This window comes from Tursiops truncatus, chromosome 1 (assembly GCF_011762595.2).
Source record: "Tursiops truncatus isolate mTurTru1 chromosome 1, mTurTru1.mat.Y, whole genome shotgun sequence".
Lineage (NCBI taxonomy): Eukaryota > Metazoa > Chordata > Mammalia > Artiodactyla > Delphinidae > Tursiops > Tursiops truncatus.
This window is the reverse complement of record NC_047034.1, coordinates 38,355,232-38,372,270: the sequence shown is the minus strand read 5'-3', so window position 1 is coordinate 38,372,270 and position 17,039 is coordinate 38,355,232. Positions and strand designations below refer to the sequence as shown.

Sequence of the window (17,039 nt, the reverse complement as noted above, 5' to 3'; positions counted from 1 at the left end):
TACTGTAGTAGGCACTACTACTGACTCTTGGTCTTCCCTTTTCGCATGCCTCAAAAAAACTACCTGGGTTTTAGCCAGAAACACATTGTCTGGCAAGAAACTTTACTTTGAAGTCTTCCTTACAACTGATATAGCAATGAAACTCTGCTCTAGCCAAAGGGAGAGAAACAGAGTTCAGTATGAAACATCCAGATCAGGTTTGTAGAAAAAATTACGTGCTCTTCACTCCCTATCTCTCACTCTTCCCACAAGCAGATACACAGATAGGATGTGTGGGTCAGCTTGGACCATGTGGATTAGGACAACACCCTAGGGGACAGAAGAGTGACTAAAAAGCAGGAACTGGGCCCCTGGATGATGTTGTAGAGCAAAGTCACCTACTCACCCAGGAGTATTGTTAAATGAAAGATGAACAATCTTCTGTGGTTTTGTATCTGTATTTGCCATTGTACTTGTCTCCTTGTTACAGCAGCTTAACATGTGCCTAACTATTGCACCTACTATGTGCCAGGACATATTTTTGGGTGGGGGATGCAGCAGAGAACCAAAAAGACACAAGTCTTTGACCTCATAGATCTTACATGTCTACCTACGATGACTCAATTTTGTATGGTGTACGGAAGAAAAGATGACAAGTAAAGAAGAATACTTTAGGAGTAGGAACAAACTCTCATAGAATAATTCAGTTTTTTATGCAATATGATTAGATCAGGGTAAAAATATTCTTACTCTGTTAAATTGACAGTTTAGAACAAAATGTTTTACTGCATGCTACTTCATAATTGCTAATTAAATGATTAATTACATTAATTTATTTTTCAATTAAATATTTTCTAAAACAGTGTCATGACAGCTAAGATTTTCAAGGTAATAAAGATTTTTATACGGTCTCAGATAACTATTTCTGAATTTTGTTTCTCTTGGTGCCTCCCTTTTTTTTTTTTTCCTGGGCATTCCTTGTGAAACTGAGGGTTAAAAGGGTGGGACTTTTACAGATAAAAGCTACTATTTGTATCTACAAACAGATAATTAGAAAATAATCCCTCTTTTCAAGGTTCTAAGTCAAAGTTTTCAATAATCTTTAGCCAGCAACAGGTCATCAATACAGTTAATGAACTCCTTGCCAGGGAATCCTTCTGAACCCTCCTCACTCCTCTCCTAGTTCAACTGTGTAGGAAGATAGGTTCTAAAATAGCTGGATCCTGGATTAAACCAACAGGAAGGTAAGAATTTTCTATTTGATAAATAATATCTATTAAAGGAATGGTAGGAAGCAAAGTAAACTTGAAAAAACACAAGAATGAGTTTTACACTAACACAGGCTATCAGCACCTAAATATTTATGTGACATGCATTTGCTGTAGTTTGAACATATTGTTTCGCTGTAGAAGACACAAAAACAAGCAGGATGGAGGAGACTCAATAAGAAGTGTTAACACAGCAAGCTTCTGAAATATGGGCAAAACTCACAGGTTCTGTTAACTACAGATAATAAGTAAGGAATTAACTTGGGAGACACAGGCAGAATTCAGAACATGTGGTAAATATATATAATAACTAAGTTAATAACTTGTTAAGATATGTCAAAGACAGAATAAACAGAAAATAAGATAGAACAAATGACTATTACCTATGGAAAGGGATGGAAAGGCCAAGCTATGATCATGTCACCTCTGGGCTGACAGTTCTGTCACCCACGTGTTCTATTAAGAAATGCAGATAAAATCTATGTCTATTTAGTAGACTAACTGCAAGTTTTACTTGTGGCCAGGAGTACTTGCCCCTGCATCTCTCCCATAAAACAAGTATGTGATTTTGGCCCCTGGCACCCTTGTTCAAATCTCAACTTTTGTCCTTGTTACCGTGCCGTAATTAGGGAATGCTGATGGAGCAGAAAGAGTAAGACTGAACATAAGGACATTATATAAACCAGGATTCACACGGTGTTTGTTGTCTTGCCACCTGTATCTAAGGGCATCCTATCCTAAGTGTGTTCTCCTACCTTATCTTGCTCCTCTTCCTTCTTGCTTTACATTTGAAATAGCTTAAAACACACATACATACATGCATGCACACACACACACAAGTGTAACCTGAGCATCTTAATTTGGTCTGTGAGTCCTCTGGGATAGCTTGCCTGGTGGTGTACTTGGAGGGTACCGATACTTCAAAGTAATTTCGCACACAATGATTCAAGTCAAGAGGGGCAATAGAGCGTAGTTGTTAAGACCACTGTTTTTGTAGTCAGGCAGACCTGGCTTTGAATTACAGTTCTACTGTTTAAGAGCTACTTATACCTGGGCAACTTGCTTAATGCTCTGAGTCTTAATGTTTTCATTTCTAAAATGGAAATAACAACTTTCTGAAGATGAGGTTGTTAGAGTTAAATGAGCTATGTAAAGCTTTTAGAAAAGTTATTGGCACAATTGGTGACAGCTATTATTATTGTTGTTAGTTCCACAATCCAGGTTTCACTGTTTATGTGCTGGCTATCTATATAGTTTGCAAATCTATAAAATAGTTATCTCAAATTTGCTCAGGTACAAAACATGGAGAAATATTCTTTGTGGAAAATGATGAAATACTACTATGTTAAATTTATAATACCAATGCAGAATTTTCTTCTAAGTTAGATAAGTTAGATACTATATAATAATATTAGAAATAGTAGAAGAGTAGTAACAGATAAAAAGTGTTCCTAGAAATTATATAAGAAAAACGTTGAGGAAATTCTATTCAGAGCTGTACTTTCATTATTTAATTTTGGCAGTAGATAAAATTCACCTAGTAAGAACACTGACACACTGCAGTATCATGAAATGTTGTCTGGGACAAAAGTTGTAAAAACTTGCCATCTGGAAAAAAAGGAAACCTAAAAGTAAATACTGCCTAATGAAAACCTCTAGATTACCTTTATAGATTTTATCATCATTGAAAGATTAAAACAAATCCCTTTTACAACATGGAAAGACTTCAAAAGTATAACACACTTATTTTTGTTGTTGTTTTCACATTTTTTGCTCCAAAAAAAGGAAATAACTTAAAACACAACCAACCAACCTCTCTGAATGCATGATGCCATGAATTCAAATTTCATTAGTAAAGCTGAGCATCACTTATCCCTTCCGTATTCCATGGTATGGAAATGCAGACATTATTCTGAAAGGCTTGTAAAACATTAAAGGGCCACCTCCCAATAGTAAAAATATCCAAATAAAATAATTTAAAAAATAAACACAAACATAAATAGGAACCTTAAGATAAAAGAAATGGGTAATTCCAGAATGTTTTATGTAAAATGTTAAAAAAAATTTTTTTTAAACCCCTACTGAGGTTGAACCCTGAGGCAAGATACTTCTCAATATCTTGCATATTGCTCTCATTTTTATCTACCTGTCCTCTTTTGAAAGGGAGTTGGAGGATGGTTGGGACAGCCCTGAAAAATCTGCTGGATAAAAACAGAAACCGGTACCATAAGCCATAAAGGACAAGATAGTGATAAAACCTTCTGACCAAGAGGATAAGCACAGGATTATTATTATCTTCCAAATAACATTCATTTAAAAACTTCTATGTGCTTTTACTTACTTCAGGGCTCAGGACTGCAGTGCTGTCACTTGGAACATCTTCTTCATATCCTTTATTATGAAAACTTTCTATTTCATGACCTGTGCTTCCTTCACTTGGACACTTGTTATATGAGCATCTTGGACTGTTGCTGCAGTGGGAAAATTCACATTTACTGTCCCCAATTTCTGAGGGTGTACATGAGAGATGGGGAGAACCACTGTCATCCTGATATGGTGGTGGCTGCAATTCATCCAGTGGGGGTGTTCTTCTCATTCTCTGAATGCAGTTTCCTGATAATGATTAAGAATCTGGTCACTGTTTCCAATTAGCCTCGACATGCAGTACAGTCCACAATAATTGTAATAACTTAAAAAAACTGGATTAAGATTCTGTGGCAAAGTAACTACTAGATTTACTAATGAGTTGTCTTCTTCCCTAGTTCAGATGCAGAAATCAAATAATCTGGTTTCCCATTCCTCTCCTCCTGCATAATAAGATCAGGAAAAATAAAAGTTATATAACAAGACCCTGTTTTATACTATAAAAATGGGAGAGCAAAAAATACTAAGTGAAATTGATGATTTATTTAGGTCTTTCTTTCAAAACAATCCTAGAGCATACAAACTTCATTTATTCCCTTATGATCTGTGACCTCTCTAGCCACAATAGTAAAAGCATGGTAGGTGAAACAAATATAAACCTCATTTATTGTCTTCAGTTACTGAGATGAACTTAAACTAGCATTCATCTTAGCAGAGTCGGAAACTATTTTTCCACATCTATCCTAGATCCAGAATCCTGGAATGGGTGCACTCTGAATGGAGGCCTAATTCCCCCATCCCCAGCAAAGCCTGAAGGCTGCATTCCACCCCGCCTGCATTATAAAGAGGCCACACCCTGCCCCACCACACCCTGAATCTGTATTCCTTCTAAAGTACGGCTCCACCTTGTCCATGGCACGCATCTCCACCTCCAGCAGTTAATCTGAAACCACATTTTCTTCCTCTCTTAAATTATGCTTTTAACTTTTACCGTAATGATGTATCTAAATAACTGAGAATAAACATGTCTGTGAACAGGATAGAGGTGGGGACAGGAGGGTATGTAAGGAAACAGAGTTCAGTATACAACTGAGGAATAGCTAAGTCTGTGTAGATAAATCCTGGACACAATAACAGATATTAAATTTAAACACTGCTCATTTCTTCCTTTAATGGACTGTGACGCTCCTTTCTCAAAAGGGACTCTGAAAAAAAGGTAGTTTGTATTGTAATTCTTATAATGGAGTTCAGTTCAAATGTTCAATAGGTCTTCTGTTCTTCCTTAGAAAAACTTTACATAAGAACTATAAAACTCATTGAAAAATTACTACAATGTCTGGTTCAAATGAAAAATATTGAACTTAGCATAGATTTACATATTTGCTCAGAAGCCCTAATTTTGTAAAAAGAAATTAAATGTCTCACCTACTGAGTCTAACATACCCACTTTAGAAAACATAAGCACAAAGTAGAAAAGTTAATGACTTAATATAGTTGAAGCTAAATTGGAGAAGACAGAATAGATTAAATAGATGGACTGCAAATAGTAGCTAATAAAACACAATAAACCAGATTTCAGAACAGGGCTTCCAGGAAAACTTTTGTTTTCCTGACAAAAGCAGGCAGACTCAACTGGCATGCCCCTTTTGTCCACTGGCCTTTCCCCCTCCTCCTGCTTGGAGGTGCTGCACTCATCTTGTAACCATGAAGTAACAAGCATGAGAATGAAAACTAAGAATAATGAAGAAGCATCTGAAAAATCACTAAGTAGCTATCTCCAAACTTCTTGATGCCTGAGACAAATAAATCCCTCTTTGTTAACAAAAACAGGGACTTCCCTGGCAGTCCAGTGGTTAAGACTCTGCGCTTCCACTGCAGGGGGCATGGATTCGATCCCTGGTCTGGGAACTAAGATCCCACGTGCCTCGCAGCATGGCCAAAAAACAAAAAACACAACAAAACCTGATATTTGAATTTTCTGTTGTTTCTAAATATATTCTCTACTGATAGTTTTTAAATCACTAAAACAACATCTTCTCTCCCTTTAAAATGTATATTTAATCAGCCATTGAATTATAAGTTAAATTGTAATATCTAAATACTTACTGTACCACGAAGTCAATCAAAAAATTCCCAATGTAGTGGTTCTAAGAATCAGCATGCCATCTTTTCCTTTACCTTAATTTTTTCAAAAAGAGAGATGATCTTTCCAAGAAGACTCTCAGCATATTACCCCACAGATCTCACTGGACAGAACTGGGTCACATGTCTATTTCTAAACCCATCTGTGGTAGGGGGAATGTGATTACCATAAACGTTTTAGATTAATCAGAAGCCATCATATTGAAGCTGGGGATGGGATCCATTTCACTGTTCATATCTATATGGAAAAGAGTAGATGCCACTCACCAAGAAAAAAAAAAGAGAGAAGACTCAAATTAGAAATGAAAGAAGAGAAATTACAATTGATACCACATATAAAAAGGATCATAAGAGATTAGTATGAAAAATTATATACCAACAAATTGGACAACCTGGAAGAAATGGATAAATTCCAAGAAACATACAATCTACCAAGACCGAATCATGAAGAAATAGAAAATCTGAACAAACCAATTACTAGTAAGGATATTGAATCAGTAATCAACTTCCCAACAAACAAAAGTCCAGGATCAGATGGCTTCGCTGGTGAATTCTATCAAACACTTAAAGAAGAATTAATACCAGTCCTTCTCAAACTCTTATAAAACACAGGTGAGGAGGGAACACTGGCAAACTCGTTTTACGAGGCCAGCATTACCTAAAGCCAGACAAGGACACTACAAACAAAGAAAATTACAGGCCACTATTCCTGATGAATACAGACGCAAAAGTCCTCAACAAAATATTAACAAACTGAATTCAAGAATATATTAGGAGGATCATACATCATAATCAAGTAGGAGTTATTCCAGGGGATGGTTCAACATATGGAAACCAATCAATGTAATAAAAAACATTAACAAAGTGAAATATAAAAATAATATGATCATTTCAATAGATACAGAAAAAGCATTTGGTAAAATTCAACATCCATTCATGATAAAAACCCTCAACAAACTGGGTACAGAAGGAACATACATCAACATAATAAAATCCATATATGAAAAGCCCACAGCTAACATCATACTCAACAGTGAAAAGCTGAAAGCTTTTCCTCTAAGACTGGGAACAAGACAAGGATGCTGATTTTCACTGCTTTTATTCAACATGGTCCTGGAAGTCCTAGCTACAGCAATTAGGCAAGAAAAAAAAAAGACATCCAAATTGGAAAGGAAGAAGTAAAACTGTCTCTATTTGCAGATGACATAATATTATATATAGAAAACCATCAGGAGTCCACCAAAAAACTGTTAGAGCTAATAAACATAATCAGTAAAGTTGGTGGATACAAAATCAATATAAAAAAATCAGTTGTGTTTTTATCAACTAACAATGAATTATCATAAAAAGAAATTAAGGGAAAAAAATCCCATTTACAATTGCATTAAAAAGAATAAAATACCAAGGAATAAATTTAACCAAGGAGGTGAAAAGACCTGTACACTAAAAACCGTAAGACACTGATGAAAGGAGTTGAAGACACAAATAAAAATGGAAAGATATTCTGTGCTCATGGATTGGAAGAATATTGTTAAAATGTTCATACTACCCAAAGCAATCTACAGATTCAATGCAATCGCTATCAATATTCCAATGGCATTTTTTCCATAGAAATAGAATAAAAAATTCTAAAATTTGTATGGAAACACAGAAGGTTCCAAATAGCCAAAGCAATTTTGAAAAAGAAGAAGAAAGCTGGCGGTATCACACATTCTGATTTGAAAGTGTATTACAAAGCTATAGTAATCAAAACAGTATGGTATTGGCAAAAGAGCAGACACATAGATAAAGAGAACAGAATAGAGAGCCCATAAATAAACCCACACATGTACGGTCAATTAATTTATGACATAGGAACCAAGAATATACAATGGGGAGAGGACAGTCTCTTCAATATATGGTGGTGGGAAAACTGAACGGCCACATGCAAAATAATGAAATTGAACTACTGTCTGACCTCATATACATAAATCAACTTAAAACATAAGACCTGAAACCATAAAACTCCTAGAAGAAAACATAGTGGGTAAGCTCCTTGACATTGTTCTTAATATTTTAGATCTGACACCAAAAGCAAAGGCAACAAAAGCAAAAATAAACAAGTAGGATTACGTCAAACTAAACAGCTTCTGCACTGCAAACAATCAACAAAATTAGAAGGCGACCTACAGAATGGTGGAAAATATTTGCAAATCATATATCTGATACGGTGTTAATATCCAAAATACATAAAGAACTCACACAACTCAGTGAAAAAACAATCTGATTAAAAAATGGGTTGAGAAACTAAAAAATGTCTTTGGTAAAAACTTTCTTTTTCTAGAAGATATCCAAATGGCCAATAGGTACATGAAAAGGTGTTCAAACCACTAATCATCAGAGAAATGCAAATCAACCACAATGAGATATCAACTCACACCTATCAGAATGGTTATTATCAAAAAGACAAGAGATAACAAGTGCTGGCTAGGATGTGGAGAAAAGGGAATCCTTGTGCACTGTTGGTAGGAGTGTGAACTGTTGAAGCTACTATGGAAAACAATATGGAGATTCCTCAGAAAAATTAAAAATAGAACTACCATATGATCCAGCATTTCCACTTCTGGGTATTTATCTGAAGGAAATGAAATCACTATCTTGAAAAGATATTTGCACTCCCATATTCACTGAAGTGTTATTTATAATAGCTAAGACATGGCAACAACTTAAGTGTCCATCAGCGAATGAATGGATAAAGATAATGTGGTATATACACACAACAGACTATTATTCAGCCATAAAAATGAAGGAAATCCTACCATTTGTGACAACAGGGATGGACGTTGAGGACATTGTGCTAAGTGAAATAAGTCAGAAAGAGAAAGATAAATACCGTATGATGTCACTTATATCTAAAAAAAACCGAATTCATAGATACGGAGAACAGTGGTTGTTGGCAAAAAAAAAGGCAGGGATGAGGGTGGGGGGGAAAGGGTGAAGGTGGTCAAAAGGTACAAACTTCCAGTTATAAGATAAATAAGTCCTGGGGATGTAATGTATAGCACAGGGACTACAGTTACTACTACTGTATTGTATATTTAAAATTTGTTGAGAGTAGAATGAAAGTAGATAAAAGTTCTTATCAGAAGAAAAAATTTGTAACTACGTGAAGTGACTGATGTTAACTAAACTCACTGTGATAATCATTTTGCAATATTTACATATATCAAACCAGTATGTTGTACACCTTGGAATAATACAAAGTTGTATGTCAATTAAACCTCAATAAAACTGGGAAAAGTAAAAAATGACTCAATATTTCCGTTCCAAAATACACTAATGGGAGTAAAAAAATACACACACATTAAACAAAACAAAACAAAAAAGTAGATGCCTAAAGATTCCAGGAAGGAGAAAGATAAAGGATCCTTGCCCTCCTTATACATCAGTCTGGCAGTTGATTTCAGTTTTCATTTTTATTAAAATATCTTCTCTTTCTGTAGCTCTTTTTCCACTTTAATAATCCTTCTCTGAACTTTTTATGTGGACAGCACGACACAATTTCTGTCTGGTGATTATGTTATACCTTACTTCCTTTGGTTTACTTTTAATATATCAGGTCCCTGCCTAGTTGCCACCAACTATGGGACTTACACAGCTGAGCTCCTGTCGTCTGGCTCTTATTTAGATTTAGTGTAAATGTGCTCCAAAGACCAAGGCACAAGTTACTCCAAAGAAGTTTAGTGATATTTAAAGGTGCTAAGTAGGTTCCATGGGTAGACTTCAATACTGTTTCTGGATTTGAGAGAGACAATTTTAAAGCTGTGAATTGGAATATACAAAATATTTTGGAACATATAAATGAGATATATATATATATAATATACATAAACATTGGAATATATAAATTGTATATATGTAGGTTTATATAATTATATATTATTGTATAAATCCTCAAAGCTTTGAAAATAATATTAACACACTTTTCTCTTTCCTTTTCAGTTTACTCTTGCACTTTACTTTTCAAAGTGAAGAACACCAAATGTATCTAGAATCTAAATTTCATAAAAAAGATAGTTATGAGGATTTCTCCTTTTTTAACTTTTGCAATAATATCTTTTTTCTCTAGTTGATAACTGCTTTATATTGTCTATACAGTGTAATAACTAAGAGTTGGCTTAAAATGAATTGCTATTGCAAACATTTTAAGACAATTGTTTTTATAAAATAACACAAGTTATGTTGGAGTTGTTAAATTATACTGTAAACATCCAGCCTTGGGAAGAAATTTTTTGTGGGACTATCAAACACCAAAATGATGATGATGCCCTACTATTACTTTATCCCTCATTTTACAACCAAATTTCATACCCTATTTTATGGAAATGATATATCCATAAAAGGGTTCATGCATGAATATATTTTAAGCATTTTAATTTTCCATTTGCATATTGCACGGTACCTACAAGACAAAGTATCTTCCTACTCTAGAAAAAAACAGGATGCATGCATATCAGGAATATGACCTGTAGTTCTTAACATCATGTTTTAAGACAGTGGTTTTCAGAGTTTGGGAACTGCAACTCTGAAAAGTGGTGAATGTTCAACATCTGTAGAATTCATATTTCTTTTCAAATGCCTGGGGATACTTGCCAAAATTGATCATATACTGGGTAATAAATTAAGGCTCAACACACTTCTCAAAACTGGAAGTGTAAAAAGGATGTTATCTAACCACAGTGGAATTAAACTAGAAATCACAATCAAAAATATAACTAAAAAATCTATAGATATCTAGATAAAATAACAAGAAATTAAGATCAACTTCTAAATTGCCCATGGATTAAAAAAGAAATCATAATAGAAATTAGAAAACATATTGAAAATAATGATATTAAAAATAATCCACAGAAATACTTGTGGAAAAGTGAGAAAGCAGTAGTGTATATATAGACATATAAACACTACCAAATGTAAAATAGATAGCTAGTGGGAAGCAGTCGCATAACACAGGGAGATCAGCTCAGTGCTTTGTGACCAGCTAGAAGGGTGGGATAGGGAGGGTGGGAGGGAGGGAGATGCAAGAGGGAAGAGGTATGGGAACATATGTATGTGTATAGCTGATTCACTTTGTTATAAAGCAGAAACTAACAACAACAAAAAAAGAAATACTTGTGGAATGTGGCTAAGAAGGATATTTACAGGCTTAAATGCATATGCCAGGGAGGGCAGGGGAGAGAGGAAGGCTGAAAACAATGATCTAAGTACCCATTTCAAGACGTTAAAAATTTAAAAAACATACAAGTGAAACTCAAACAAAGTAGGAGGAATGAAATTAGGAGAAGAAATCAAAAAAAGAAAACACGCATACAATAGAAAGCATCAGCAAACCAAAATAAAATTCACTGAGAACACTAATAAAATTAATAAGCTGCTAGAAGAGACTAGTCAGGAACAAAAGAGAGATGGCATAAATTATTAATATCAAGAGTAAAAAGGAAGACATCATTTCAAATCCTTTAGACATTAAAAAGATAGCAAGCTTTCCCTTTGTTCTTCCCTTTTTGGAAATTTATCAGTTCTAAAGCTCTTCAGCGGGGCAGAGGCAGGCAGTGGTCTGCCCTGGTGGTGGCACAAGAAGCCGCAGTGGCCCGGAGCCGTATGTCAGAGCACAAGTCGGGTGAGGAGGGCCTTCATTCAGGGAGAGGCCAGAAGTGAGATGTCAGAGCACAAGGAGGGCAAAGAGGACATCATACATGGGGCAGCACCATGCAGCATGATGGAACCCAATCTGGATGAGAAAGGCCCAGCATAGGGAACCAGAGCCTCAGCAGGATAAGAAGGTTCCCATGGACAGGAAGCCTAGTCTGGGGCAACAGAGCCCAAACAGAGTGAGGAGTGTGTCTACATCCAGGGAAGGGGAGCCAGAGCCTGAGTAGGATCAGAGCCACGGAGGGGGCACTGGTGTGGGCTGTTAAGCCCAGGAAGGCTGAGGAGGGCATCCACACAAACAGGTGGCCTGACACAGGCAAACCAGAACCTCAGCTGGATGGGGAGGGTATCCACGTGGGAGGAGAGCCTAGAGTGCGCTGAGTCCAAGTGGTAAAAGGGGAAGTCCTGCAGTATGGGGTCAGAACCCAAGCAGGAAGTCAGAGCTTAGGTAGGATGATGAGGACATTCAATGTCGGGCAAGCTGGCCTGGGCTGTCAGAGTCCATGTTCTGAGGGTTACAAGGACATCCAGGAGTGGAAAAGGCTGTATGTGATACTGGAACGTAAATGGGGTGAAAGGGGGGGATGTGTGCAGAGTGATGGGGAGTGGTGTGGTGGTGATTAAACAATATATAATGGTTAATGCGAGCCAGTTCTTTCAGTGTTTGAAAAGGGAGTTACAAATATGGAAAGGGAAAACACTAGAATAAACTCTGTGGTGTTGGATTAGAATGAAAAGATATCAGTGTGAACTCAGGTTGTTAGTAATAGGTAGAACTATAGTGTAAATATGCGTATAATGTGTGTACACACACACACATTCCTGAGTATACTAGCTCTATCCACTGAGAGGGCTTAAGAACAACACTTTGATAGCAATGAGCATACCTACTGCCCAGATCTTGGCTTTTCAATCAGTTCTTCACTAAAAGGAACCACGACTCCATGAAGAAATGGCTAATTCCAGGGCTGAGAAAAGGAAAATACAAGACAAGCCTAGACAAGCTTCTTGTGTTGAGAGTTAAGGACACACTCAAAGAATGATGGGGTCGTGTCAAAAGGACAAAGAAACCAGCTTGAAGGGGTTCACACTAAATCCCACTAACAATTTGAGCTTCAAAATAAATAATTATAGTAACCGATTATAAGACATTGAGAAAAAGAGGAAACCATGAATCCATCTAGATATAAATATAAGAATAAACTGAAAGAATTTTGAGAAATACGTCATTTATGTAGTTAGAAATACATTCTGACAAAGGACTTAATTATCAAGAGTAACTTAGGAGAGAAGCCTGGTACACACCTCCTTAATGACGAGATCAAACTGAACATTCTGAGTAACGGGATAAATCAAAATTGTGCATTACCTGATAAGACGCAATGAGAAGAATATGGTACCACTTCCAGCTAGAGATGCATAACCTGAATCTAGTTGTGATGAATATCAGACAAACTCAGATATTCTAAAAAACAAGTGTAATCTCCAAAAGGGAATGACCAAAGAACTGTGCTAGACTGAGGGAGACTAACAAGACATGGTAACTAAATGCAAGGCATGATTTTGAACTAGATCCTTTTATAATGCACATTATTTGGACAACTGTTGACCTTGAGTGGGTTCCGAGAATTAAATGTTAAAAATATATCAGTATTAATGTCTTACTTTTGATGGTTGGATTACAGTTATGTAAGAGAATATTCCTACTTGTAAAAAATATACACTAATGTATTTAGCGTCAGATCAGCAAGCCATTTACCCTCAAATGACTCAAGGTGGTAAAAAGGACTGTAAAGTTGTTCTATAAATGCAAGATGGATTTAACATTAGAAAATTAATCTATCAAATTCACTGCATTTAAAGAATAAAAGTTAAAAGTAATGTGATAATTGTAACAGATTTTGGTTTTTTTACTTATCCAGCTTTAATAATTATTAAAAATTGTACCACTGTATTTCATTTACATCTTCCATTTTCCACACACACCCTTTCTGGATTATTTCAAAGTAAAGATTTTAAAAAGCATTTGATGAAATTAATTATCCATTCATGATAAAAAATCTCTGTGCAAACAAGGAATAGAAGGCAATTTCTTTTAACTCATAAAGGGTATCTTTGAAAGTCTTATAGCAAACAACCAATTTACTGGTGAAATGTTGAAAACTTTACCTCTGAGATCAGGAATGAGACAAAGATGCCTTTTAGCACCACCTCTATTCAACAATGTACTGGAGGTCCTAGCCAGTGTAATAAGGTGAGAAAAAGAAGATGTAAAGGGATTGGAAAGAAAGAAATAAAACTGTCACTACTCGTAGATGATGACTGTGATATAGAAATCATAAAATAATTTAGAGATAAGCTATTAGAGTTAGTAAGCATATTTAGTAAGGACACTGGATACAAGATTAATATTTAAAAAATCAATTGAATCTCTACATACACACAATGAACAATTAGAAAGTGAAATTTAAAACCAATTCCACATATAATAGCATCAGATAATATCAAATATCTAAGAGTAAATTTCAGAAATCACCTTACTTCTCTTTTTTCCAGTTCTTGGGTTTACAGTTAGAATGTGTACTCTGAGCAACTGGCAGAATCCACACTTTGGCTTTCCAAGCAGCGTCTATATGTTACAGGAAGGGACAATTGGAAACACTGCAGTTTCCTTTCTCCAGCAACAAGACATCCCAAGGGAAAAGCAGAGATTAGTCTCAGTCAGAGACTTGAGAATTGCAGGTTTGGTGACTGCCTTCACTAGTTTGGCCTCTACAAAAATTAACAGGCTTGAAAATTAATGGCAGATTATCATAAAGTTAATTAGAGGATGACTTAGCTGGAGCTGCCACTCCAGATGGAGCCTCCTTACTGAGCAAATTAACACAGCCTTGGTATTTGATATGTAGCTTTAATTTAGCAAATGCTTTTCCCTTCATAATAATCCAGAGAGCAAAAGCAACAGGTTATTTACATGTGGGAAGGACAGATACGTCTACTGCCCTGCTTCAGGGAAACATAATAAAATATTCTTGCTCTATGCCGTGATCCGCTTTTGCAGAGACTTTGGCTGCCTCCACATTCCACGCTCCATCTCCTTGATCCTGCTCTAGAAGACAGCAATCTATTAGGATTTGTAAGAGTAGAAGAGTTGACAGATGAAGTTTCTTGGCAAATTTACATGTGTAACAGAAGTGAGGACTAAATCTTAAGAAAACACAGGGCTTGCCTCCTCAATGAAGTTCTTGAGGATCCAGGGTATGCTAGAATATTCCTCCCAAAGTCAAAGAGCATTTGCTACCCCTTGTCTGCCTCCCACTAAGAAGGAGACAAAAAGTTTGGTTGGCCGCTTTAAACTTTGAGAGCAGCATGTTCCATAATTGAGTGTATAGCTCTGATCCATTTATAAGGTAAAATAAAAAGCTATTAGCTTTGAGTAGCACCCAGAGCAAGTTAAGTCTCTCCAGATGATCCGGGTACAGTAGCATAAGCTCTACACGTGACCTTTAAGACTCAGCAAACCAAATGTCTTCAAATGTCTGCAGTAGGTCATGATGCTTAAAAGTATCATTGAGAAGTTCTGATGGTAGAATTGCATTGGAGGCCTTTAGATATTTTTAATTATGATGTTTTCGTACCTCCAAACACATTTTATTAGACGACAGAGTTCAGATTATTTTTGCACCATGCCTGGAAACCCTAATCTTTCTTACTTTATTTCCCTGGTAGCTTGAAATAATTCCTGATTCAAACCATACTTCGCATGTAGCTACTGACTTTCTAATAGTACAATCTTACTCAGCACATCTACTTTCTGAGTCAAAAATCAATTCATTGCCTCTCATTTCTTGACTCTTAGGTTTTGATAAAAGATCATACTCACTTCCACAAGTGAAATGAAAAGTGGTTTGTTGTTGAGAAACAGCTCCTGACCAAATATTAGTGTCAAACAGAGACTAACTGGAAGATCAAGGGACACCAGGTAGCAACGTGATCCAACCTGTCCAGTATGAAGCAGATCGCATGTGATCACCTAGCTATTGAGTTACGAATGTCAAGCTGTACTCCACCATCAAGGGGAATTGGCAGATCTTGCATGAGGACTAAGTAGGCTCTGAAGGCACAGGGAGGTATGATAGTTACTCCTGCCGTAGCTTGCTTCACCTGCGTGCACAGTCTCAAAGTATGCTGTGACTACTTAACTGAGGGTTAAAAAATTATGTCTAATGATATGCCCCAAACCAGCAGAACTGGAATTTTCTGGTATTATATAGGATTATAATCTTTATAATCTTTCAGAGGTGGCCCTGAAAGATAAGAAAAAAGGAAACTCTTCTCAGCGGATAGAATTTGTAGCAGTCCGTTTGGTTTTCAACTTTGCTTAGAATAAGAGTTGGCCTCAATTAGTGGGTCCGGCCGGATGTAAGAACTTAGGAGAAGAAAGACTGGCAGACCTAGAATGGCTCTTGTGCCTGAAAATATTTACATTTCCAATATAGTTTAAAACACAAATATGCAGCAGATAACATGATTTCTAAAATTTAACCTCACACATTCGAATTCTTTCCCAGATTGAAAGAACTTACAAGAACTTACAAATTCTTTCCCAGATTGAAAGAACTTACAACTTACAAGTTTCTAAGTTGTATAACAACTGCATTACTTTACTTTTTTGCTCTGCTCCTTAGATTGGAATTCCTAGTTTCATCCAATAGGATTTAAAATATAAACATTTCACATTAACTCTCTCCTAGCCTTCTCAGATGTATTCATCACCTACCCCCCAAATGTATCCACTCTCCCCCCAAATACACACATCCATGCATGTAGATTAGCCTAAGTGTTCCTACTAAATATTTCTACAACACACTTTGCTTCTATCGTGTACACTGTATTGTATTTATCCGTTCAGATATTATGAACTGTGAGCTCCCTGAGAGAGCAGGTACTGTCTCTTTTACCTTTGTACCTGCAGTGCGTAGCAACACAAAGCTTGAAACACAGTATATTACCTTAAACATTTTTGTTGATTAATGGGCAAAATAATTGTTGCAGAGGGATCTCAATGTGACCCAAACCTAACTGGCAAGGCAGTGAGACTTCTGGGTTTACAGACCATGAGCTCAAACTGTATTTTCTGTTTTAACATTAAGGAAATAAAAGAATTGCCGATATTACAAGATGTCACTAACTGTCCAACATTTTAGAACTCTTCTAATTAAAGCATGTCACATTATTTCTGTGAACAAGAACTAGAGTCTAAGCAGGCCAAAACAGTCATCTGAGCTGAGGAGGCAGCTGAAGTGTGAAGTTTGAAGTGAAGGATTTGAGGCAGCTGAAGTGGCTGGAAATTGTGGGGCAGGGCACTGAAAAGGAGAAAGCTGTGCAGAGAACGGGGCCTCCAAAGTCTGTGTGGAGGACCCCAATGAGTCTGTGACCAAGAGTTAGCTGTACATGTGCAAAGACGGACCACCCAAGGCTTACCAGGTAGCAGTAACAGAGGTATTAGAAGTCAATCAGTGCTAGGGGGAATTCAGAGTGCCTTCCCATAATGGTTAGTTAGAGGATTACAATTAAGTCCTCCATTTAAAAAAT

At 36.4% G+C, this 17,039-nt stretch overlaps 1 protein-coding gene across 1 annotated transcript in view; it reads right to left on the bottom strand.

Moving 5' to 3' along the window:
- Window positions 1-17,039, bottom strand: part of SYT14 (synaptotagmin 14) — a 147,280-nt gene that overhangs the window by 69,083 nt on the left and 61,158 nt on the right. Inside the window, 1 exon segment of the mRNA XM_073807432.1 lies at window positions 3,589-3,860. Coding sequence (XP_073663533.1) covers window positions 3,589-3,860 — 272 coding nt within the window.